At 36.5% G+C, this 27,654-nt stretch overlaps 1 protein-coding gene across 1 annotated transcript in view; it reads right to left on the reverse strand.

Annotated features, from left to right (window-relative positions):
* Window positions 1–1,961: 1,961 nt before the first annotated feature.
* LOC108708425 (multidrug resistance-associated protein 5) overlaps window positions 1,962–27,654 on the reverse strand; it is a 47,858-nt gene continuing 22,165 nt past the window's right edge. The window contains exons 16-29 of the mRNA XM_018247101.2: window positions 26,968–27,204; window positions 25,066–25,247; window positions 24,167–24,313; window positions 22,152–22,281; window positions 21,258–21,411; window positions 18,387–18,515; window positions 17,996–18,182; window positions 16,531–16,620; window positions 13,771–13,957; window positions 13,359–13,518; window positions 11,870–11,948; window positions 8,167–8,280; window positions 5,709–5,873; window positions 1,962–3,714 (exon numbers count right to left, since the gene is read on the reverse strand). Coding sequence (XP_018102590.1) covers window positions 3,601–3,714; window positions 5,709–5,873; window positions 8,167–8,280; window positions 11,870–11,948; window positions 13,359–13,518; window positions 13,771–13,957; window positions 16,531–16,620; window positions 17,996–18,182; window positions 18,387–18,515; window positions 21,258–21,411; window positions 22,152–22,281; window positions 24,167–24,313; window positions 25,066–25,247; window positions 26,968–27,204 — 2,075 coding nt within the window. The 3' untranslated portion in view covers window positions 1,962–3,600. The remainder of the gene's footprint in view (window positions 3,715–5,708; window positions 5,874–8,166; window positions 8,281–11,869; window positions 11,949–13,358; window positions 13,519–13,770; window positions 13,958–16,530; window positions 16,621–17,995; window positions 18,183–18,386; window positions 18,516–21,257; window positions 21,412–22,151; window positions 22,282–24,166; window positions 24,314–25,065; window positions 25,248–26,967; window positions 27,205–27,654) is intronic.

The following is a 27,654-nucleotide window of genomic DNA, read 5'->3' on the forward strand; positions in this document are numbered from 1 at the left end:
CATCCCCTTTACTGTTTCCAACTCCAGCTACAGGGACAAAGACCATGGAGCCAGATATAAACAGATAAGCTGGGATTCTATTTGGAGGATTATTTTGCTGTAGCCACTGGTTCTGGAGAGTTGGAGAAAGTTTGTATTAAACAATACAAAAACTATAAAATCCACATTAGATTAAATGACAACACAGGACCCTTGATAAATCTGCCCCTTAAAGTATGAAGATCCAAATTGCGGAAATATCCGTTATCTGGAAAACCCCTACTGCTCAGACGATAACCAACACACCTCTAACAAACAGGCATTGTCAGGGTATCGCTATTAATTTGGAGTAGTTTGATTTTGATTTACAATTTATTAACGCGTATATAAAATGTTTTATTGACAGAAAAGTGTTTTAATGAAATGGCACATTTCTGAAAGAATGTTTAGCTTTATTAAATGTACATATTTAAATAGAATTTGTTAAAATGTATTTTTTTATGGGGGAATCTCTGATAACTTGCAAATTCTATTCAAGAATTGCCACTGTTTAATGCCCATTCTCTGTTTAAGAGGATGATTCATAATATCCAAACGACCTAGACACCTATAAGTAAATATGAAGGAACGGGCATAGGTGACCAAGACGTAAATTAAGGAAAATGGCTCAAATGCATATGTTCCGGTGTTGCATGTGAGAGCACATACACTTGTAGAAAGCAACACTTGGCTGGAAAGCAAAAATGCAACAAAAAAACGATGACACTGAGAGCAGCTGTTAATTTAATTGTCTTATAATTTAAGTGTTTCCCCCACCCTTTCTGATGATTAATTGAAAATTCGTAATTTGTTGTTGTAAAGTGTAGGATAACCTATTTGTGTTAACACAAGAACTGTATGTAATGAATTTTTCTCAGACAGATATTTCATACATTTGCCAACAATGAAATAAATACACTTTTATTGATCTGCCCGATAAATAAATATATATTTGTATGACACATTTTAAACAAAGACAATATTTTTCCTTTCTGTGACATGTCAGCAGCAAACATTAACACAATTGTAGCAGAAAGTGCATGAGTAAAACAGTTGGCCACATTCAGTTTAGTTCCTTTGTTCATTTCCTATATGAAGGCCGAATATCACACAATCGATAAATAAAAGCCTTTTTCATAAATAACAAAAGCACGCTATACGGATCCACCAAAACAACCTGTTTTGTTACATAAACGAAATCCCTTTTAATTAATTATTCTTATTGTAAATAAATTACAATGTGCAGTGTCCTTCATTTTAACAGTAAAACATTGCAAATGGTGCAGAGAAGGCCTGTGCCTTAATATTATTTTATCTCTCAAACATATGGCCTGCATTTGGCATTCTGAAGCACATATTCCACAGACTTCTCCAAAATGTTGTATATACAGATATTAGTTTTAACATGCCAGCACAGAAAAGAACAATAATGTATGTATAACACTGAAGAGTATGGCTATGGGATGTATTGTTAAACCTGTTTCCCACTGAAATACAGGAGAGCCATTCTCAATAGGATCCTATTTAAACAAACAATTCATCATTTTAACTGATTTAGTTTTCCTTAATACATGACATGTACTTGATCCTAGCTAACTTAGCATAATTCATGTTGATTATAAAACAATCCTGGGTTTTTAATGTTCAAATGTTATTAATCATCAAAGGCACAGTACTCTTTCTGCTTTATTACAAAAAGATCTTGAAAAAGCCAGGTCCCAATTATTCTGGATATTTGATATTTATTAAAGGATGAGTTGGTGTTTGCCCAAAAAAATCGTGTTTTCAAGGCTACTTTTCTAATTTTCGGCTTAAAAAAAACTCAGGGTTTCTTAAAAAAAAATACTTTAATTTTTTTAAATGTATTATACCCCAAGCTGGAAATAGCTAGAATGTGAGAATACTCCAGCTAAAACCTGTCGAGGTCATGTAGAAATATATAGCAGAGGTCCCATGAACCATTTGAAGATGTTTGTTGCCTTCATGATGTTCAGGGTTTTTTCAGTGGGTTTCACTTAAAAACTTGATTGATTCGAGCGGTTCAATATTTTTTTCGTCGAAAACTCGATCAATTTGAGTTTCTCCCCCCTTTCCCCGTCCTAATTGTATAGTGTTTTTGCTTTTCACGTGGTCCCACTTTAGTAAATGAGAACTAATATGTTGACTATGGTGCAGCTTTATATATCTCCTAGTATGCTGTGAAAATCAATTAAATTAATTTATATAATATGTCCTTTCATGGAGGAGCAATATACAGTTAGGCATTACTGTTCTATTAACAGCAAAGAGCTCCATTCAACCTAGACAGTGTAATATACATTCCAGTCTAGACAGTGTAATATACAGCTTGATAATATGAGTAAATATTGGTAAAAACAAAAGGCAAATCTAAAATACAATTTTTAAATTATTTGTAAAATTATTATTGGAAGTACATCCAGATATGTGTAGTTTTTTCAGAAAATGTTTATGTTGTGTTTGAATTACATATTGTTACTATATTTTATTTATATTGCACAAAATAGGCCACAGCGATTTCAGGAGTAGTGTATATGTATTATTTTTATATCTGAACATTGTCCATTAAAAAGGACAGCAGCATTACCATGTGTCCAATAGGAGTTAGGGGCATGTTCATTAGAAGGTAAAAGGCACCACAGTGTTTCAGTGTAGAGCAGCAGTTCTCTTTTCAATTCATAGCTCCTTTTCCAGTGAATCGTGGCACATTGTCCATTTAAGTGTTGATAAATATGCCCCTATGTTTTATCCTCTTAGGAGAATATCCAAGCTCATCTCAGCACAGGGAAATATATTTGCACGGCCTTCAATGTATTTGTTTTGATTCATAGCTGTAATAGGTTAAACTACAGCTTTTTTCAGATCTGTGTTTAAGCCTCAGTAGTCTTTTGTTACAATAGTGCAAACCGCTAGAGTGTATTAATATGTAACTGTTTCAGCAGTATCATTTGTAGCTGTTTTTAGTAAACAGTTATCGACTTCTCTGTATACTCCCGCAAATATCAAAAATCCTGGTTTAATATTATTCCTTCCTTATATCTGGAGAATCACAAATTATCCAACGAGGCTGCCTTTCAAATATACCACAGTGATTTATGTGTATGTTTTGTTAATGTGAGAGTTCAACAATGAATTTAAATTTATCTCTTTAAATATGTTATGACTATTAATAGTCGGCTAAAAATAAAAGTTTTTATACCACAGGTATAATTTGCATAATAATTTGAATAACAGGACTGTATGACCTGCAATATTCTGGTTTGAGTAACACTTTACTGAAGGAAATGAATGACTTCTTTGTCATTATAAACCTCTTTGTGATTAGCAGTCATTTAATAAAATAGCAGTTCATTGGGTTAAGGAATGGCAAAAAGAGGAAGAATTCTAGACAAATGCAACAATAGCTGCAAATTATCCTCTGACGCAATGTAGCAAGTGAGCAAATGGATATGAGAAGCAGGTATTCCAGACTGTTACCTGAACAAGCTTATATAGATTATGGAAAAACAGCGATGGCTGACCAGCAAAAAATACTGGTGTCTTTCAGTTGGTCTATATGGATCTCTACATTATAGGCAATGTCTCCTTTTTCTGAAGTTGTTGCCATTGTGTTGCCATTGCATAAAACCTTGATTTCTTGTTGGACAGTAAGACTGATGGCTTTTCAAATTCCACAATCTGTAGGAAGGCAAAAGAGAAAATGCAATATCAGTGTGGACAACTTGTATAGAGTAGTCGAATTACAATATACACCAATAATTGCAGGTCTTACTTAGCTTAGCAGGGATATAAAGGAAGTTTAGTAGTAAAATAGGATTATATTTATTTATAATACGGTTGTACTTTACACATAGAGCTGCATCAAAATATAAGTATGCCTCAGGTTTCCAGATTTCTTGGGTTAAAACTGCATTCTAGAGTAAACTAGGCAGCGTATAAGCATTGATCCACAAAAAAAGCTAAATCACAGACCTCAATAAATATATAGTAAATACTATAGCATGATAGAGACCTCTAGTGACCATACAGAAGTAGAGCTGCAAATTCAAAAAATATCTCTATATCCATGCTTTTTTTTGTAAAAAAAAAGTTTTATTATATCATATTAAAATTACAAACAAAACCCTAAGCCTAACGCGTTTCATGCTTACCTAGCACTTAGTCATAGGCAATCCTGATATATTTTTTTGAATTTGCAGCATATAAGCATTACCTCAAATCTTCTATGCCTTCATACTGACCCACCAGCCACACTCTTAACTGGGTGTTTCACCTTTGAGGTAACTTTTTGCATGTTATATTATGTCTGTTCCTTCCAGAACACTACAGCTTCCAGGACCAGACAGCAATATTCTTTAAACAAAGAGACCATTCCCGGTTTAGTAACATCTACGTTGCAGCTTTCATCTCTTATTGGGGAAAAATGAATGGTAAATCTCATCCCCTTTCTTTGATTATTCTACCACAATGTAAACATATAAAATTCTTTTGGGCAGTAAAAAGTCATATTTACATTAACCACTGGAGGGCAGAAAAGACTAATATAATTGACATCTGCAGTGTAGTCTACTGCAGTTATTATGTTATTATAATTTCAGTTATGTATTAGACCAAACCAGTCCAGCTTTATTCACAAAGGCTAATTATTCAATCTACTTTACATTTGGGATTGCGAGGAGGTTATTTACAGATTTGAAATGCCAAGATGAATGCATAGACACTATTAACAAAGTTACTTGCATTCACACATGCTCCTTAGTAAATTGTAGTGGGTGCCAATGATGCAACCTAGTAAATTCAGTGTTCTTAGCAATGCTAATGTCATTGAGGCCATGCACTGGAAGTGATGCTATACACATACAATACTGCAACTTGCCAAAAATATTGCTATTTTTCTTCTATATTGATTTTATGTGCACAAGTTTTGCAGATGCTGGATTTCTGGGAAAAAGCTACATTGTTGGAAAAAAACATGGCGATTTGCCTGTGCACTGTTCATATGATCTGTATTTAAAATGTCCTTTCATAAACCAAAATATTAAATGCTGAGCAACACTTTTTATGACTTCTGACTATTTTCGTGTGCTATTATACAGCAAAACCACCATCTCTGCAGTAACAAATCCATAGTTGCCCTGGAACAAATCTTCATGCAAGACAATAAATGACAGTTACTAAGATTAGTCCTCCAAAGTTAGACAAACACTAATATTTTCTTCTGTTGTAATGAGTTGTAAGGGTGTGCTTATATAAGGGGTCCTACAGGAAATATATGGGTTAAGATTATTAATCCAGTGCATGCAAGACTTCCACTCAAGAAAATTTCAAAGCAGATTATAAAGACATGCCTTTAACCCAATGAACACATGTGGGATTAACTGGATTGCTGACTAAAAGCCAGGATTGGCAATCTAACATCAGTGGCTAACTTCTTATGTATAAATAGAAGCTAAATGCACCAGCAACATTCCAAAATCAAGTGAAAACCATTTCCAGAAGAGTAGATAGTAGTAAAGGCTGAATTGGAAGCAAAGGGATTAACAACCTTGATATTGGAATGAGCTGTTGGACTGGCAGGTGTCCACATACGTTTGGCCATGTAATGTAGTTTTTGAATGAGATTATGTCAGCCTAAACTGAATTTACTATAATATGTTAATGTCTTTAATTACCTTTCCATTGTCCATCACCATTATCCTGTCACAGTGAAGTATAGTGTTAAGACGATGAGCTATGATAAGAACAGTGCAGTCATGAAAGGCTTCCTTAACAGTCTCTTGAATAAGAGCATCTGTTTCATTATCTATGGCCGCAGTAGCCTCATCTAACAGCAGAACCTACAAATAAATAGAACATTTGTAACATCTGTAAGCAATAGTGTAGCCCATTGTTAACAACAATCTTACAAAAAGTTTTGGAAACAGAAAAATATGCTGAGTATGGAATTCTCAAATTATTATGAACAAAAGGCTTAGTAACTTTATTTCCGCTTCTACTCTATTTAAAAACACACCTTAGAACAATCAGCAACCTGTAAGATAATTCACACTTGAGAGGGAAAAAAAACAACGCAACTGTGATAAACATTGCAACTGGGTTTTCTGACATTAAAATGCCCAAACCCTAAAGTTAACTAAAATAAACATGCCCCTAATGATGCAGAATGGTGTTGTAACAATATTTTGTAGGGTCACATAGAGCCCACAGCCACCAAGATAGTTTGCCCTAGTTTAGAGAAACGATTGTATATTACTAACTATCAGTAATTAATTATCACTTTTAGCTTTGGAGGTAGAGTAATTAATTATATGGATGATCATTATCTCATTATGAGCTGATTTTCGAGTGAAATATGTTTATCTTACTTTAGCAATAAAAAATGTCTAACTTTTGTTTTATTAGATATTGAAGGAAAGGACCACTAGCTTCATTTTAAACTTGAACAACCCCCTAGACTCTATACTTGAAAATTAGGCATATTCTTCATTAATACAAAATATTCTTCATTATTAATTAAAAATCATGTTTGTGTGTTTTTCACATCCAGCCTCTGGGGACTTCTACCTATACATACGGTGCCAGAGGATGTTTCTTTCTTATGAATATATGTAAGATACTTTATAATAAATAAAACATGTATGCAGGTTTTCTAATAACAGAGGGGCACCTTCTGTAATGTTTGGCACTAGGTCTCATGGCCAATTTTGTAAAGAGAACTTAGAATGAGCATACTCATTTTAGGTTCAGTTCATTCAAACAGATGTTAATATGAACGTATAACTGTGTGCACAGCCCTTTTGTTTTAACAACTGTGTTTCTTCTCCTGGCTGAGACATGTTTTCTAGACTTTAATAACAACAAAGACTTTGGGCTAAAATGCATGTAATATCCTGCCTGGAGTTGAACCAGGGACCTGGTGCTTCTGGGCTGAGCAGACAGCTCAGGCTGTAGTTCACTCCCATTGCTATACTTGTAATTGCCAGTAGGGAAGGTCTTTGTTCACCTGTTATCAATCTGTTCCCAGGTGATCAGTGTAAGCCATTAGTCTGTCTATAAAGACCCCTGCTCTGCACTGAATCATTGGCCAATATAGGTTCTGTTTAGTAGTTCCTGGGTGCGATTATTATATTGATATCTGTGTTTGACCCTGTACCTGATCTGACTCTGATGTTTGCTGCCTGTCCTGACCCTGGCCTGTGACCTTGACTACACTTCTGTTCCTGATTTGATACCTTATTGTCTGATCCTTGTTATTGACCCAGCCTGTCCCTTGACTATGCTTCTTGTCCTCCGTTCCTGTACCATGTGCGGTTCCCTTGCCGGCCCAGAACTCTTCCCCTGGTCCTCTCACACTCAAGCCTGGCGGCACCCGAGTGGCGGAGGGCTCCTCCCGAAGTGAAAGGTGGCTGTCAAATACGGAAGACTGAGCCACGACCGGGACCTTGGTGTCTGTTCTGGGTTTGGGATACCAATCGTAACAATGCATAGGCGACTGTTTTAACAAAGTCTATTAAGAATGTCTTTGCTGAGGCAAGCAAACTGACTCCTTTTGTATAAATACAAAACTGCATTAAAGTATAGTTCTTGGCAATAGGCTATGTTCTTGATATTGAAATGGGAAATGCATGCCAGAATAAAATGTATTTCTGAAACTGATTTATTTTGCTGAAAGTAATACTTATATGCTTTACTTTAGCAATATATTAAAAATATTGGCACACTCCCACACCTTGTGTCTTCCTTCCCCATTAGATTGTAAGCTCTTTTGCACAGGACCTTCCTCACCTTTTGAACCGGTACTGGTCGTTATGTATGTAACTCTGTACATTCTATGTATGTAATTCATTTGATTTCTTTGTATAAACACATTTATTTTACGGCGCTCTAAAAATACGTTAAAAATAAATAATAATAATAAAGTACCCCTTATTGTAAAGTTTAAGGATATTATACGTTACAGAGGAGTTCCATGACCATTTAAGGGTTCTAAAAGGTCATGGAACTCCGAGTTTACTTTTAATATCCTCATATTGTCCAACAAGGGTTACTAGCCGTTTATAAGGATATCATTTACTGGATATTCATGGCTTTTGTGTATAATAATAATAATATCACCATTACATTACTTACCTTACTGCTCCGGAGTAAAGCCCGTGCCATACACAGAAGCTGCCGCTCCCCCACTGAAAAGTTGCTCCCACTTTCTGAAACTTCATAGTTAAGTTTTCCTACTAGCTTGGACACCTAAATAAGAGAAATAAAAATGGGTTCTGTAGGGCATAAAATGACATGATAAAAAAAACTTACGTCAGTGACATAATATCAGTTGTCAAATATCAAGTTAATTCCAGGCAGGTTGCGTCTACACATACAAAAGTCCATTTAATAGGATGTTATGCTGTTATTGACACCATGTGCCAGACTTGATATCATTTACACACAAATGCAACAGGAAATAAAATTGTGATGCAACTTGCTAGCTAATTGCTAAATCATAAGCTTTAGTAATTTATTGAAAGCCCTCAATGATGCTGGAATTCTGGAGAATAGACTGCACTATGGGTAATAATACATAGTAATTTGCATTTGAATTTTGCACATATTGCCCTTGCCTGGGGGCTGATTGCATGATGTAGCACATGAACTTGCATATTTAGGCCAAAGTAGTACTAACACCTATTTTTTTTTTGTAAAATGTATTTAAAGGGATTCACATAGGCTGAATGTGGGCGCAGGCAATTTCTTTTTTCTTTTTTCCCCAATGATCGGAAATAGTTTGGTCAGATTAGAGGAGGAACTTGCCATATTAGGGATGTGGTCAGAAAGGCATATGGAGCCCTACGATTCATCACGACAACCATACTAACTACCAGTGATTTATACATAGACAGAATAATGTTACATGCCTTGAACTAATTCACATTGTATGTATTTACAGTATTAGCTTTACAGCACTCTAATGCTGCCAAGTTTGGAATTATAATTTGTAAGAGATAAAAAGATGAAAACCACTCGAAGTATTAACAAAGTACAAAAAATTGATTAATAATGTTGAATATGAAAAAGCAGTACCAAGTAGTTGGAGAGGGAAAGAAATGATATGGGAAGCTTATCAACTTTGGTTGTCTAAGATCAAAACATAGAGTATGCATTATTTATAGGACATCCATTTGGAATATGAATAATAACTACCCTGGCAGATATATTGCTGTTAAATATGTACTGTATTTACATTTTTTTTTTTTTTGTTTTTTTATTTTATGTTAGCTTTATAGTTTATATTGGACATTAATCCTAAAAGAAGTATATGGAGATACAGTGGTGTGAAAAACTATTTGCCCCCTTCCTGATTTCTTATTCATTTGCATGTTTGTGACACTTAAATGTTTCTGCTCATCAAAAACCGTTAACTATTAGTCAAAGATAACATAATTGAACACAAAATGCAGTTTTTAAATGAAGGTTTACGTTATTAAGGGAGAAAAAAAACTCCAAATCTACATGGGCCTGTGTGAAAAAGTGATTGCCCCCCTTGTTAAAAAATAACTTAACTGTGGTTTATCACACCTGAGTTCAATTTCAAAGTTTATAAAGCCATTTCTAAAGCTTTGGGACTCCAGTGAACCACAGTGAGAGCCATTATCCACAAATGGCAAAAACATGGAACAGTGGTGAACCTTCCCAGGAGTGGCCGGCCGGCTGACCAAAATACCTTGTGGACCGACGAGACAAAAGTTGAACTTTTTGGAAGGTGCGCGTCCCGTTACATCTGGCGTAAAAGTAACACAGCATTTCAGAAAAAGAACATCATACCAACAGTAAAATATGGTGGTGGTAGTGTGATGGTCTGGGGTTGTTTTGCTGCTTCAGGACCTGGAAGACTTGCTGTGATAGATGGAACCATGAATTCTACTGTCTACCAAAAAATCCTGAAGGAGAATGTCCGGCCATCTGTTCGTCAACTCAAGCTGAAGCGATCTTGGGTGCTGCAGCAGGACAATGACCCAAAACACACCAGCAAATCCACCTCTGAATGGCTGAAGAAAAACAAAATGAAGACTTTGAAGTGGCCTAGTCAAAGTCCTGACCTGAATCCTATTGAGATGTTGTGGCATGACCTTAAAAAGGCGGTTCATGCTAGAAAACCCTCAAATAAAGCTGAATTACAACAATTCTGCAAAGATGAGTGGGCCAAAATTCCTCCAGAGCGCTGTAAAAGACTCGTTGCAAGTTATCGCAAACGCTTGATTGCAGTTATTGCTGCTAAGGGTGGCCCAACCAGTTATTAGGTTCAGGGGGCAATTACTTTTTCACACAGGTTTGGATTTCTTTTCTCCCTAAATAATAAAAACCCTCACTTAAAAACTGCATTTTGTGTTTACTTGTGTTATCTTTGACTAATAGTTAAATGTGTTTGATGATCAGAAACATTTTGTGTGACAAACATGCAAAAGAATAAGAAATCAGGAAGGGGGCAAATAGTTTTTCAAACCACTGTACAATGTATGTACATGTTGAAAACATTCACTAAAAAGAGAGAGAATTTTTTCACCTTAAAAGCAAAATGTGTTCATTAATAAGGGGGTATTTATTTCTAATTTTGTCACGGTCGGCACCCTAAACCAGAACAAATGCCAAGCTCCCTGGTCTCGGCTCGGCTTCACCAGTAGTATGACCACATTTGGCTTCGGGAGGAGCCCTCAGCGTACTCAGATGCCACCTGGACTTTTCGAGAGGAGCAAGGCGAGGAGTTCAAGCAAGAAAAGGGGCACGACAGTTAAAAGTCAGTAAGGCCGAAGGTCGCGGTACAACAGGATAAGGCAGAATCGTAGTCAGGCAGGCTGGGTCGAGGCAGGCAGATAACTAGGATCGTCAGGCAGGCAAAGGGTCAAACCGGGTAATCAATCAGAATAGGATCAGGCAGAAGGAGTAGTCAAAATACAGGTTGGGTCGGAGTATGGATATCAGGATGGTCAAAAACAGGCAAGGTCACAACAGGAGTCAAAACAAACAGGAACAGATGCACAGGAACAGATGCACAAGGCTCAAAGGCACCAGGAAAACGAGTCCTATCGCGGACGCGGCGCGTGCGCCCGCAGAAGATCCTTGCGGGCGTCCCCGCCTGGAGTGCCGTGGGTAAATTATTCCAATTTTTTTAACCAAACTCCCAAACACGAATGGCCTTAATCTTTACGAAAAAAAAGCACATGCAAGAAAAGTTGCGACAAAATCGCTAAAACCCACAAACGTTTCCAATTTTCAGACGAAAACCAGAGTCAAACAGCCCAAAACCCTCAAAAATCATAAAGGCAAAAAGCATCTTCAAATTGTAAAAGACACATCTGCCATTGACTTTTACATGACTTGGACAGGTTTTAGATGGAGTAATTTCGGATTTGGATTTTTAGCCGATTTGGAGCATAATAAATCTAAAAGAATTTACATTTTTTCCCCCTCTAATTATTCAGATTTCCCCCTTAAAAACTAGACCAGAAAAAATTGAGGCTCCTAAAGTAATGAATAAAAAAGTATAAAAAGCACCAAGCCTACTATTGACGGAGAGATAAGGTGGCCATACATGAGCTGAGTGCATAAACCTGCAATCGACCAGGCCACTGTCCAAAGAAGAGAGGTTACATGTGGTTATTTGTGTAATTGAAACAGATTCTCGTCACTTTATCAGCCAACATAAAGCAAACAAGAAGCATCAACAAGAATGCTCAGATTACAAACCTTATTGTATGTTACCATCAAAGCTAGGTGTCAAAGAAAGAGAGATAATCTCAAAAACAAATGCATAGCAAAGAAAATACCAGATGGTGTTCATACGTACATGCTGCTTCATATGAGTTCTTTCCAAGGCATTCCAAATCTCTTCATCTGTATGTAGGTTTAATGGATCCAAATTTGACCTAAATAAAATACAATTTATGTCAATCTGATTGTTATTAAAATTTAGCATACATATAATTATGGATGCACCGAATCCACTATTTGGGATTCGATCAAATCCCTGAATCCTTCAGGAAAGATTCATCTGAATTACAATCCTAATTTGCATATGCTGAATTTGCATATGCAAATTAGGGGTAGAAAAGAAAAAAGTGTACTTCATTTTTTTGTGAAGAAAACTCACATGATTTTCCTCCCTGCTGATAATTTAAATATGTAAATTACGATTTAGATTCCGTTAGGCCTGAATACCTGCCAAATCCCGAACCCAGGCCTGGATTTCTGGAAAGGCCACCTAGGCCTGGGCCTAGGGCGGCAGGATTTTCGGTGGGCGGCATGCTGCCTAACCACACCCATATTGGTTCAAAAATATTGGGGATGCGCTGGAGATACAATCATTTTTTAAATTTCCTGTGCGCCAATTACCATTGCTCCAGTCCAAATTATGAAAATTTGCAAGAATAAAGGGGAGGGGATGGGGCGACGAAAGTCAGTGGGCCTATAGGCGCCCACTATGTAAATCCGGCCCTGCCCGAACCGAATCCTGGATTCGGTGCATCCCTACATATAATTTTTTTACATTATTAGATGAACGTGAGTGTAGGGCTGGCCAAATCTGGGAATGACTTTCTGCACAAAACCATTGATTGTTTGGATAAACTTTTTTTTATAACTATTTTTTCTGAAGAGTGCTTGGCCTGTAATATGTTTATATTAATATGTATTTTATTCCAAGCAGGTGTTATTGTGTTTTGTCTGATGCTAATGATTTGTACATTTGTAGACGTTCTTCTGTCTGATTTAACCTCCCTGCCTTTGGTAGGACCTCTTGCTTGTGAGTAATTGTTGTCAAGGCCACTCCTGCCATGAGTAAAGGTGAGCACCTTGCCTCAGGTGGCAGTGAGCGGTCAGTTACCAGGGGCAGCAGGATACCCCTAATTGTTGTGTTAAATACTGTTCCTGCTATTGACTACTGGCCTGTTCCTGATGCTGTTTGTAGATTGCCTTTACTGAACCATTGCTTGGATTTACACAGCCTGTTTAACCACTCTTTGCCTGCCTTTTCTAGTTAGCTTACTATGACCTGCTTTGTTTATTCCAGGGCCTACCTTCTGGCTTTTTTACTTGTAAAGTATTTTTATTGTTTCAAGCATCTGTACTGCCTGTGTCCCAACTCTCCTTCCTTCTTGGCCCACACACCCAACCTCAAGGCCCAGTAGCCTTGACAGTGCTATTAGGCAACTCCACGGTCCTGACCCCCCCTTCCCCAGCGCCCCCCCCCCCCATGACCTCAGGATCTGTTTCCTCTATGTGCAGATCTGTTGAAAAAAACGTGTTCATTAGGTTGCATAGTAGCATAAAATGCTTACCGGATACTTCCAGCAAATAGTACAGGATCTTGGGGAAGGACTGAAAGTTGTTCTCTTAGGTTTTTCAGTCCAATTGTACTGATACAGAAGTTGTCAATAGTAATTGATCCTCCAGCTAGGTCAACCAGTCTGAACAATACCATTCCAAGAGATGATTTTCCTGTTCAGAAAATCATGGGAAACAATTCTTAGACTTTCGCTTTTCTAGGCTACTTTTACTTTTGCCTACATTAACTACCATGCCACTTGCACTTCAGTGCTTCTTCTGCACTTCTGATAACATTTATATGGACCTAATAATGGTGAATGAGGACATGCATGTTATCACATTCCACTACAAAATATTGAATCATTGATTAAGCATCATTTTCTGTAATTGACAAAATACAAATTCTAGTAACTGTCAACAAACCTGATCCAGTTCTGCCAACAATTCCAATTTTTTCTTTTGGTCTAATGCTAAATGAAATATTCTTGAGCACAAGAGGCAGCTTATCACGGTAACGCATTCCAACATTTTCAAACATAATTGCTCCTTCCTGAGGCCAGGTTTGTGGAGTAATTTCTTTGGCGATGAGTGGCTCTTCAGATTCCAAATGCTATCAGTGAAATTGCAGTATTAGTATTGTAAAAGTAAAAAAGACATGACAATATAAAAACAAATGTAAACACATAATTCTGTACAGCATACAAAAAGATGTGTTTGTGCTACTGACTGCTAGGATTCAATTGATACAGTCAAAAGTGTATTGTTGCAAGCTGCCATAGAAGCTATAACAGAAAATGGGAATACTGTGATACTGTGTGAGTACAATCTTGTGGGCAGAGCATCTGCAGACACTGAACATTAAAAGCACTTGGGTCTGATATGCAGCTTTATGTCAAACTATGTTCATCCCCCTCCCTTTTTTAAATGTTTTACGGTACCAATAAAGAGAAAGATTCAATTAAATTAAAAACACTCCCAATTAGAAATCTCCTCATTCAGTTCAGAATTTTCATATAGACACAATGAAGCTTTCAAATGACAAACCAATTGTCAAGGAGCCAGGATGCTCCCACCAGGGAGGTTGTCAGGTTCAAGGAGGAAGCCCACAAGGGAATCAAGGTCGCGGTATCCAAAGGGTAATCAAACGATTTATCACAGTCCAGGCAAGAGTTCAAAAGGCAGGCAGAATAACAAGCGAAGTCCAAAGTCCAGGCAAGGGGTCAGGCAACGATCAGAAGCAATATACAGTCTTAAACTGGAACACAGGAAACCCAGGAAACATGCAGGAAATGAATCCTCGTCTTGGTAGGGTTTTTATATTTGAATTTGGCGCCATAGTGACGTCATCGACGTCCTTGCGCCGATGTCGACACGCTGACATCATCGCGCCAGCGCCGCTACCCACGTGGCGGCCATGGGCGCCGCCATTTTGGGAGCGACGCCGGCAGGGGAGGACACGCCGCCCGGAGCTCCTGGAACTGCTCCGGGCGGCGATCGTGACACCAATAGATTGTATTTCCTAGTTTATCTAATAGTATCTGACCCAAAGTCACTGAGACTCCAATATGATATCAAACTACATATAAACTGAAAAACATTTTAGTGTAGTACATGGAATGTATAATTGAACATACTGATCATATGAGTGTTGTTAAATTGTTCTACAACTTTCATATGACTAATTTATTGCTTCATTGTGTTTCTCACGAAGGCCAACCAGTTTTTATTTCAGACCACACCCTGAGTGTTTAACCTACAATGCACTCATTTTACTCTGTAAGTAATTTTACTTACAGTTGTAGCCTTGTCTAAGATGCATTATCCTAGACTTGTGAATCACAACCTTACTATTCAACTTCCTATTTTGTTATGATAAACTTCTGTATAGATTTTTTTAACTGATATTTGACTTTAAAATTAATTTTAGTGTCACATTGACAGCAGTATTTTAAAACAATTTGCAAATGTTGTGGTTGTTCTGCAACTCTCGGGCTTCAAATTTCAACTGCTATGTGGTTGGTAGGATCCAATTACCCCCACAACCAGCCAGGAATTTAAGGAAAATGGCATATAAAAATGAGTTGGCATAAAAGTAAGCCATTAAAAATACGAATAAAAAAAATAATGGTCATTTATACTATACTGAAATGTAATATAAAGTTGTACAAACCACATAATGTAACATTGGTCTGGACTGAAGAGCATTGCTCTTGAATAAGGTTGAATTATTTTTAGAAAAAGTGAAAATACTGTAGGTGTGTACAACATGGTTACAGAATCAGGAACTGCCTTATCATTTCAAAAAGTAAAGTCAGCAGGGACACTGATAAAGGTTCATATATATGTGTATCTTTGATTGTATCCTGGGAAACCAATTACATCACAATGACAAGCACTCACAAAGTACTTCAACCTTCATGTATCTTTTTTGCATGAGGCAGAACATTCATCCTTGAACTATGCCAATTTAGCTTAAACATTTACATGTAAAGCCCTTTAAAGGGAAAATTAATATTGCATTTACTTTCAATGACCCCAACACTTTATAACTTTACAGACAGTTGTGCTAACAAAATGTATGTTCAATCTGGTACAGCATTCATTTGGTGTATTTTTTCAGAGCAATATGGTAGTGCAATCTTGATTTTGTTTGGTATAAACATTCTACTAGAGACTTGCTGCTCATGGTTGAAATTTAACCTCTTTTAAAATGTATTAGATCTCTTATGATGCTGTAAATATGTATAACACTTCAGATTTTAGACCTCTTTTAAATAATTATATATAAGTATATTTATAAAATAAATATAGAATTGTAAATGTATATATATATTTATATATTGTAATAAAAAGAAGCTTACTACCTATGCCACAGGCATAACCTATCAGTAACAGAACTAGGTGGTGCGGAGCCCAGGTGCAGTCTATGCAGCCGGGAACCCCCCCCCACCCTCCGAATGTGGAGTTTGCGCTAGATCCCCAATCGTGCAAACTGACGGCAGGCCCCAAGGGGGTGCGGGGCCATGGTGCAGTCACACTCCCTGCACACTGTATATTAAAGGTTGTGTTTTAATTTTTATACACATAGCAATAAATAAATGTTGGATTTCTATTTCAGGGTCACTAACTCTAACAGCCAGATATATCTTTTTACAAGTTAAATAATCTAAAACATAGACTTGCCTTTATGTAGTGATTTATTCTCTCCACTGATGTAAATCGAGCCTCTGTTTCTGTGACGAGCCGAACAGTGAACTGGAAAAGACCTGTAAGCTGCAAGATGACAAGGATAAAATAAAAGCCTTAATAATCATTACATTAATTTTTTTTTTTTAAATGACCAGCACATTCTATGTTAATATTCTATGTAAGTCCTATATTAAGTAACCCAAATGAAGTTCTTATTTATGTCCCATTCTTATTATGAGTATTTAATCATCACTTAACTGATGTTGGCTACTTCTACTTCAATCACCTGCAATATCTTGTAAACGTATATTAACCTTAGAAGTTGTATTCCCTCTGTCATAAATTCTTATTATGAAAAAAACTGAGAAATGTGTACCCTATGGTAAATTAGGTTATGGGTGACAGAGTGTAACTGCAATAATTGAAATATACAAATCCAGTATCTAAATAAATGCAGTTGATCTGTGAGTTTTATGTTTTTTAAAACTAAGGGCTATATAAAGGACAAAAATAAATAAATGATTTTTCATATCACCATTCTTTTTTTCTATATACACAGACACAAAACAAAAAGGGAACTTCTTACTTATAGCAGAACAACACTACATACCAGCAGGTCCACCATCAGTAATTATGGGACCCCATACCACCAAGTTAGCAGGGCCCTCCCCCCAGTGGCACTATTCATTATACAGCTGGTGACTTACTTGCCGCCCTTGGGATGCAGTCTCTGCCAGCATGTAAAATGGAGCCCCAATAAAAAGAATTTGCTTAACTCCTCCTGTGATCCACCTAAACTCTTACTTCCACACAATCCATGCCCCTTATGACTTGTGAATCAAGCTTTTCCATCTCTGGGCCTTACGATAGTACCCCCCCCCCCCGATGGCAGCCCTGATAACCAGCTTCTAACTATTTGAAGGCAGTGAAAACATATTTGCAGAGTATTTCCTGATGCCATTCTAAGTCATAGCTTCATATTAGTTTTATAAAAGATGACATGAATTACAAAAAATGTTTGTCACTTCAGAAACATGTTTAAAGGAGATGGACAGAAATTTTATTTGGCTGATGGATGAATATACTAGTACTAGGAATGTACATTCAGGGGTGATCCTGGCCATTTTGTGCCCCCCCCCCTACGGCACTCACATTTTCAGAGCTGGAGGGGGTCGGGCACCCATGTCGCTAGTGCAGAGAGAGCAGTTGCGCTCTCTGCACTAGAAGAGCTGATTTTCCGAGTTGAAAAACAGAAATTGGGCTATTAGTTACAAGGAGTGGCATTTTGCATGCCCCAGGCAACCAGGGGGAGCACCCCTGTGTACATTGGTACTGTACTGTATCTGAGACCTTCTATTTGTGTTTATGTGCACCAAAGGATTTTAATTTGCACAATGTAAAATATACCAACGGGCATGAAAAATTAAACAAACCCAGACATTTGATGCCACTTTTGTACCTGTACAGCATATGATATGGCTAATCCTGCATATGCTGGTGGGATGTGTCCATGCATGAGGACTATACACACTGAGGTAAGAGTGATAACCATCATACTGATCAGATCAAGGCGCACAGCTAACCACCTTGAGGCACAGCTAAAAAGAAAGCAGGGTACTTGATTGATATCCAAAAGTTCCTGGAACCTGAACAAAAATAAAAGCAAAGTAGCGTTATAAAAAGTTCTGGGGAAAATTACATTTTTAATATTGTTTTGTGTCTCACTTCATATTTCTTTTCTTCAGATCATTTTGTTTATGTTGATTTGCACTGTGCATCTACTATTTGCCCAAGATGCAGTAACATGTTAACCTAAAATCAGTTTAATCCTGAATTAATAAATCACTTACTTCAGAATGAAGTCAGTATTTTTGCTGTAGGCTTGAATTGTTGTTATTCCATGCAAAGAGGAGGTAACATGAGATAAGAACGGAGACTGACTTATATTATCCAGTCGCTTCAGCTCACGGATTAGCACTCTGTAAATATAAAATAAATACCTCTAAATCTTATGTACAAGCCCTATATACCCATTTAAATATGAAGCCAAAATATTTATAAAGTGCAAGTAGTACAACATATGGCCTCCAGTGCCCATACTGTACATTGTGCAGCATAATGCATTTCCTTCCTGACTAATCAAATAATCTAGAGTACTCGAAAGTTGTTGACTGATCATACATTCTGGGGCACAAGCTTTGTTAACAGAACATACTCTCGCCAATTTTAATTCATGCTGAAACTACTGGGCTAGATTCAGGATAAACAGCAGGGGAGCTTACAGAGACTGTGCTGTGAAAAAAGGAAACTGTTTTTCCCATCCAATTTTGAGCTGAGTGCCCAAATGCAAATGACTTAAAAAGTGACTTGCATATTAATATAAACACTGGGCCACCAGCAAAGTAGATCTCCCTTAAGGGCAGATTTACTAAGCTTGAGTTCGAATTTCAAAGTCATTTTTTATATACTTTGACCATCGAATAGGATACTACGACTTCGAATTTACTTAGACTTCAATTCAAAGTAAAAATCGTTAGAATATTCGATAATCAAAGTACTGTCTCTTTAAAAAATACTTTGACTTCATACTTTGCCAAATTAAAGCTACCGAAGTGCAATGTTAGCCTATGGGGACCTTCCACAGCACTTTTTTTTGATCGAATAGAAATCCTTCGATCGCTAGAAATCAATTTTACGATCGTACGATTTCTATTTGATCAATCGAATACGCTAAAAATCCTTCGACTTCGATAATCGAAGTCAAAGGTTTTCAATTTGAGGGTCGAATTTCAAAGTTTTTTTACTTCAAAATTTGACCCTTAGTAAATCTGCCCCTTAGGGGCCGATTCATTAACTTCGAGTGAAGGATTCGAAGGTAAAAAGCTTCGAATTTCAAAGTTTTTTTGGGCTACTTCGACCATCGAATGGGCTACTTCGACCTTCGACTACGACTATCGAAGGATTCGAAGTAAAAATCGTTCGACTATTCGACCATTCGATAGTCGAAGTACTGTCTCTTTAAAAAAAATTTCGACCCCCTAGTTCGGCAGCTAAAAGCTACCGAAGTCAATGTTAGCCTATGGGGAAGGTCCCCATAGGCTTTCCTAAGTTTTTTTTTCCTAAGTTTTTTTGATCGAAGGATATTCCTTCGATCGTTGGATTTAAATCCTTCGAATCGTTCGATTAGAAGGATTTAATCGTTCGATCGAAGGAATAATCCTTCGATCGTACGATCGTACTATCTGCGCTAAATCCTTCGACTTCGATGTTCGAAGTCGAAGGATTTTAGTGCCTAGTCGAATATCGAGGGTTAATTAACCCTCGATATTCGACTCTTGATGAATCGGCCCCTTAGTGTTGCTGTTATTAGAAAAAGGAAACTCTGAGATAAAAAAAAGTTAAAAACTGAAAAAGGATGAAAGGATTCTGGGTTATACCATTTACCCTCACTGCCCCATGTCTCTGGAACTCTAATCCACCTTCTATCAGGCAAACTCTTATATTAATCTGTTTGAACATTTCAGGAGTTTTTAGTGCAATACCCTCCTAGGTGAAAAATAATAAATTAAAAATTTTGAAATACTTGCTCTGCTTTACAAATGAAAACCATTTAAAGGGTGACTGCACCTAAATAATGAACACAATTGAATATTGCAAAATGGAAAACAATTCTAAAGCATCTTTCCAACTACACATTTTCAACACTTTAAGGGGCACATTTACTATGGGTCGAATATCGAGGGTGAATTAACCCTCGATATTCGACCATCAAAGTAAAATCCTTCGAATATCGAAGTCGAAGGATTTACCGCAAATACTTTGATCGAACGATCGAAGGAAAAATCGTTCCATCCGAACGATTAAATCCTTCGAATTGAACGATTAGAAGGATTTTAATCCATCGATCAAACGATTATCCTTCAATCAGAAATTGCTAGTAAAGCTTATGGGGAAGGTCCCCATAGGCTAACATTAGTGCTCCGTAGGTTTTAGGTGGCGAAGTATGTAGTCGAAGTTTTTTTAAAGAGACAGTACTTCGACTATCTGCAACTGAAGGCAGCATGAATTTGACCCTTCAGCACTGCTTGCTAACTTTGTTACAGGTCTGCCAATAAGCTGGTAATACTACATTAGGGCTCATTTTTTACCACAATTTATCACTCCATGTTGTGGCCACAGTTAAGCTGGGGAAAAGGCTGCATTTTAGATTTTAAAAAAAAACGTCAATTATATTGCAGTTTGCATGCTTTGCTTGTGTAAATAACCTTAGTTTCAAGAGTAAATACCTGCAGAAAGATACTAATTTAAAAATAAATTATGTTTTCAAATAATTAATTTAAATTGAAAACTTTAATTAAATGTACATTGGAATTTTATTTTCAATAAAAATGTTTTCAAATAATTAATTTAAATTGAAAACTTTAATTAAATGTACATTGGAATTTTATTTTACACATAACACATTTTGGGTGAGCCATTTAAATAAAGCAAAGAAAGTAAATATATTATTGTTCACTAAACATTTCTTGTGATTCTGGCGAAAAAAGGGCAAAATGAATATATTATATCTGCAACTTATTGGAATGCATCAATGAAAGAGTTTGGATATAAATCCATATACAAATTCAGAAAGCTTCATATTTCATATTATCGAGCCATCTAATCTTCGAATATGAACACATTCAATAAAAGCTTTCCTGCTAAGAATGAAAAATTCATACCTTGATACTTTATTTATTAAGAAGAAGAGAATGCTCAGTGGTAATACAGACACTAGAAACCATGGAAACACAAAGCTGATCATTCCAAGACAGAAGAGGACAAGAATCATATTTTGTACTAGTTGCTCAAGTTGGCATGGAAGACGGGCATCCACTGAAAATGGAACATAATATTAATGGTGAACACACATATAAAGTTACCTGATTTTGTAAGTGCATGACTGTTTAAATCATATAATTTTTCATGTTTTGGATAGATTCACTGTTTCTGTTGACACTGCCTATAATTTACCAATTACCAAGGGATCACATTGCAGTGATGGGATGAAGCTGATATTTATGCTTTATGGCACCTATTTCAGTAGAAAGTTGAAATGTTTGTCACACTACTCATATATATCCTTAGATTACCACTTGGATACAACAGCAGCTTTTCTGGTTCTTGAATCATTTTCACGTCGAAGCACATGACTTTTAGGGTAATGCAATTTCTGCCCATATTTAGTAAAAGGCACCAAGCTTGCCCAAGTTTCTTTCTTTTGAACAAAATGCTAGCTGTGAATTGGTTTGTTATGGGCTAACAGACAAGTTAAAAATATAAGACCATTTATTACATTACCCCACTATGCTTGTCACATACAGCTGGAAACATTCAAAGGAAAGTGTGTATCTAAAACGTAATAAATGCGTTACTAAAAGCTTTTTTACTGGACAAATATTAGATTCTTACTTCAGAAGCTCCCTTTGCTGTACAGTCCACTCCATTTCCTTGTGTCTTAAACATGTAAATTCACAAGCTGCTCTTAACTTCTATCCATTTATAGCAAGCATGTAGACGTTCAGAATACTAAATATTTGCGACATTTATTCTTGTCCAAAAATAAATTCACTTACCCTCATCCATGTCTTTTGTGAATCTGTTTAGGATTCGGCCAAGTGGTGTTGTGTCAAACAGCTTCAAAGGGCTATGAAGGACTTTCTGAAACAGCTGATCATGAAGTTTTGTAGACGCTTTAAGTGTACTCTGAAATGTTACAATAAAATAAGAGATTAATATTAACATTTATTGTAATAAATAGATATAAATAGAATAAATATGTAATAAATAGATATTAGTTTGTATTGCTGTAGGTAATTCAGTCCACTACAAAAACAGATGTGCCATGCAGAATCCTGAATGGACAAAATGCCAATCCCTTCAGACTAGATGGTGTGCTGTTGTTCAAGAAATTAACATTTCCTATGACAACAGAATTAGTAAAACCAAAGGAAGCTGTTTTTTAATTAAGGAAACCAATATAAGGATTATTAAATGGTGCAAAGTACAAAAGATGCAAGCTAATGTATAGTTTGGGGATATGTCGTAGGGGTTAGCAAATGCAGGATTTGGTGATGTCCACTTTTTACCTTTAGTACATCAAAGGGGTTGTTCACTTTTAAAACACTTTTTTCAGTTCTGGTGTACTCAGATAGTACTGTAGAAATATATGTTTTTTCAGTTGCTTTCTATTTATTATTTTTTCCTGTTTTTCTAATATTGCAGTTTAAATTTTCACTCTGCTGAGAGACAGGAGGTGAGCTTCAGTATGGCAGTTTAGTAATCCAGGTGCAAACTCTGATTTGTTGCAATTTGCTACATTAGTTGCTACATTTCTCAGCAGTATCTGTTATTACTATTATTAACAAATTTACAATCAAACAAATGTATCAACAATGTACAGAGTCTGTGACCCACCCTTCCCAGAGCTGCTGCAGGGAGAAATCAGAAAGTAAAAAATTAAACTTTAAATTTCAGTGTAATAGAAAGTTGGAATCAAAAACATCTGCAGAATAACTGCAAAGTGCTTTATTGTGTATCCGCACATGTCTTTAGACTTCAATATTATATAAAATAAACAAATAAATTAAGTGAATTAAGGTCTTTATTTCTGGTGTACTATCTGTATCCAATTGAAATAAAAAATACTGGTTGAAAAGTGAACAGCCCCCTTAAGTTGCCAAGTATGGAGGGATTTATTGCTATAAACTATAAACTAGGACTAGTGGATGTCACAATAGATGGGGCCAGTTTAATTTACCTTTAAATGATCTGGTTGTGAATATCTATAAGTACTATACAGGTTCTTCTCAGTCATGTCCTAAGCCTTACCAAAATGGCCATGCGCTCTTTATATAATTATTTTATTAGACAAACAAATCTGTTTTTGGTGAAGTTACCCTTTCATGCTGACAGAACCATGTATGTTACAGATGGATATGTACTGATGCAAAAACATCCAGAAAATAGGTACTCAGAGTTAGACTGGTATACATGGAAACACTGGAAGACTGGAAGAATCAACGGACTCCCTCGCACTGCTCCGCTACCACCACACTAATTCACTGCTGATAACTGCAGATAACCAGAAACAGTCAATCTCACTGAATACCATGCTGCATGTGGGGCTCAACAGGACCCCCAGTGCCCTGATGGGCCATTCCGACTCTACATGTACTGATGATCAGCCCTATCTAGTCCTGTTCAAAGACTGATACTGTGGTCTACTTGCTCTGACTCTAGAGAGATCAAGGAGATTTGTCTGTCCCAAAATCTCAGTATCACAAAAAGATCCAGTCCTTTGTATTCCTTAAAGAGTTTTCTATGCATTTCTGCTACCCCTTTTTTAATTCAACATTCCAATGTGCAAATATGACTTATCACTATTACTGCTTAATAAAAATGCACCATTTTAATATATTCTGAATTAACAAAGACAAAACCAGCTGTAGCAGCTATACTAAAAATAACCTTTTCATAAATATGGCAATTTTGGATCATTTCAACTTCCATGAATACCACTGTGAATCCCTCATAGATGTGAATAAAAAGTGCATTAATTAATTGCAAAAATAAGTTCTTTGAATATTACCTTTACAAATACGTATCCTCGAATGAATCTAAACCCTAGGACTGCTGCCAAGGTTGATACATAAACATAGATGTAAAAGTTCAAGTCAGGGTTATCGCGCATGCTGTCACTTGGAAGAGTCTCATTGCTTGTTACAACAGATGTGTTCTAAAAAGGAAAAGCAAGGCATAAGTCTATTCACTAAAGGTCAATATAAAATAGTGAATGCGTTATCACCTAAAATCTCATCTCTCAATTTATCACTGCAGTACTGCATGAGTTATATTCAAGTATTGCCTCTAATATTATAACAATTTGTGAGGTATTTTCACCTAAAACTTTATTATCATATGATTTATCAAATTACAACCAACAAAACTAACACAAATATTGTGATTAACTCATGTTTTTATCTCCAATTTAAAATTGCATAAAACATAATTTTTGTGTTTGAAACACAGTAAATTTTATGTATTCAGTGTTTTGGTTACTTAATAAATGATAAAAGGCATTTTGCTATTTTTGTTATCAGGATTAAACTTAAACTGTGGGTTGTACACTGATTGATTTGACTTTTTCACATCAAACATCACTCAACTTGATTCAGTCAGTGCAAAAAACGGGAACACTAGAATTAAATTTCATTTTCAAATTTCAAGCTATGTTTCGAGTTTTTTTTATACAAATTCAAAATTTGGCAGACTTGAAAATGAAGTGTAGAATGTCATTTCATGGCTTTCAGGTTTCATGTTTTTACACAATCGAGTTTTCACGTTTCTAATTTTTACTTAAATAAGAGCATGTTTCTTAAATAACATTCAAGATTATCAAGTTGCTTCAAATTTTGACAAATCTGCCTCTGCCCAATTGCCTCTTGTATTCCCTCAAAATAAAGAGGAATTAGTTATAACTGTACTCACACCACTTCCTTGCTTGATCCAGTAACTAAGCCACCAATTACTGAACGCCATAGTCCCAGTAGTAAATATAAAGAGGACAGCATTCAATGCACAAAAGAGAGATCCCCCAGCAGCTTTTATATATACCCAGTATACTGGACAAGGTACAGAACCATGTCCTTTCTCCTCTGGTTTCATAAGATCTGTAGAAATGAATAAACAAAAAGTGCCTTCATCCATACTGCCATGAAATAAGAAAAATGTATTTGTGTAATTTTAATATAGTCATACATTTCACAGTGAAGTCACTCACGCCTGCCTGCACCCGCCTTCCATCTTCCTTTAATAGACCCACGCAGCCGATGACTTCACAAAAGGGGCGGGGCAAGCAGGTGTGTGTCTATAAAATAAGAAGTACGGCAGTGTAAGGTGGCGGGCAGGGTAAACAGGAAGAAACGTCACGAGTGAATAGGGGTGCAGGTTCGGCACGGAACCCGCCAAACCCAGGATATCGGGCCAGCCCGCACATCACTAGTAACATACAAGAAAATCTGCACTTTACTGAATTAGCGGAGTAATGATCGTTCCCCTGAGTTAAAATTTGCTAAAGCGAAAGGGCACGAAACTTCATTATTGATTTTGCTAGCGAATTGTCCTCTACGCCTTTTGGTAAATTGGGCAAATTGTCCTCTACGTCTGTTAGTAGATTGGCAATGTTCCTGCAGATTGTCTTTCTGGCAAATTTTCGCTAGAGATGGCCACTTCACTCCCTAAAGTTAACTTGCCCCTATGCCTGTTAGTAAATTGGGAGTGTCCTTGCGAATTGTCTTTTTGGCAAATTTTTGCAAGCAGTGGCCAATTTGCCCTTATAAATCCCTGCTGACACTCACATATAAAAACTTTCTAATGATCATTATTAACCTGGATTTGACTCAACTTTAGACTCAAAATGTAATTTGTCTGTGATTTTATGCAGTTGTTTTGCAATTTTGCAAAATGTAGTATAGTTTACCCAAAGAACATAACTGTACAGGTAGGCCACTAGTGTCATGGCTTAAACAGGAATGAGAATATTTAAAGTTGTGCTACAATTTCTCTCCTATTTAAAGGATTACATAGAGATATATTAAGCATTAAATCAATTGCTATAGACTATGGTTACTCAATTGATGACTCTGGTAAAGATATAGTTTGCCATTGAGATATGCTACAAAGTACATAAACATCCCACCCCTATATGTTTGTTAAGCATCCAGTTTTAAAACAAAAATTTTTTTTACATGGAGCTGGTCCCTCTCTTCTTGGAAGACTTTCTACTAGATTCTTGAACATAGCTGTAAGCATTTGCTTAGATTCAGACACAAATGCTCCAATGTGTCTAGGTTTGTGGTTTTTGCGTTCCAATTTAACTCAAAGGTATTTAGCTAATTTGTTCATTTTTAATACATTTGCCAATATTACATTTTATTTCCAATGAAAAGATAGTGGATGCTGTCATTGCATAAATATCTACAGTGCATGGTCATATGGCTTTTGGTCAACTGCTCAACCATAACAATGGTTTGTATGCAATAAAACAAAAAATACTTGGGGACTTTAATGACCACCGCTGAGTCATCTACAAAGTGTTCAGCACTTGTTTTTTTACATTTTTCTAGCTAGAACAACATTTGTGAAAGTTAGAGAGTGACTGTGGCAGGTGGCATGCACAGAGCAGCTTTACTCCTGCCAGCACTGTTCTATGCTATTTGCCCTGGATTTTGAGTCCACCATAAAGTGTAGTGTATGTCCAGGATGCAAGTGCTGAGTGAATGAGCACTGAGTTGCATTTTGGCAATACAGTAAATGACTGCAAACCTGCAGATAAAATGTTTCTCTTATCAGAGCCCGTCAAAGTAGTATGCACACTGTATATTTACATACCTCTGATCTGGCCTTCATTTTTATCAAGGTTGATTGTATTTCCTTGTGACTTTGGAACAGAACCTTTTTCATCTTCATCAGCATCATCTTCTTGATCACCATACTGATGTACCTGGTCGCAACCAGTTGTCTGACCATTTGAAAGATCTTCCATTACCATAAAATCATGATTTACCATTTCAGTTTGAGTGAGCTGATCAGCACGAACATCTTTGGAAGTTTGTTCCCTTATTGTATCTGAAACAGAGCTATCTGGTAAATAGGACCCAACTTAAAGTAGTAGCCCATTTTTGTATCTGGGTTTTCTTTTCACTTACACTTTTGTTTAATTTTATTGTGTTAGCAAACTGAAAATTACAGTGAAAAAAAACAGCATCTATAGGGACATGCTGCCCATTAATAGGTTTTACTTTGTTTTGTGTGTTTATTTCATTGTAATATACTTATAAATGTTATCACTAAAATCAGTAGAAGCTTTTTAATTTTAACATTAAATGGCATTTTGAGCAAGCCATTGCATATAAAACAATGAGACAGATGGCATTTGCCCAAACCTGATCTATACCACATTCCAAAGAGAATCAACTGTCAAATTGAACTACTGTAGCTTGAACTATTTTGCTAAGCAGCAATGTCAAAAATTGTACCACTCCTCAGTGCAAAGCTGGCAGAAGCGTATCCTAATGA

This window comes from Xenopus laevis, chromosome 2L, assembly GCF_017654675.1.
Source record: "Xenopus laevis strain J_2021 chromosome 2L, Xenopus_laevis_v10.1, whole genome shotgun sequence".
In the NCBI taxonomy this organism is placed as follows: domain Eukaryota; kingdom Metazoa; phylum Chordata; class Amphibia; order Anura; family Pipidae; genus Xenopus; species Xenopus laevis.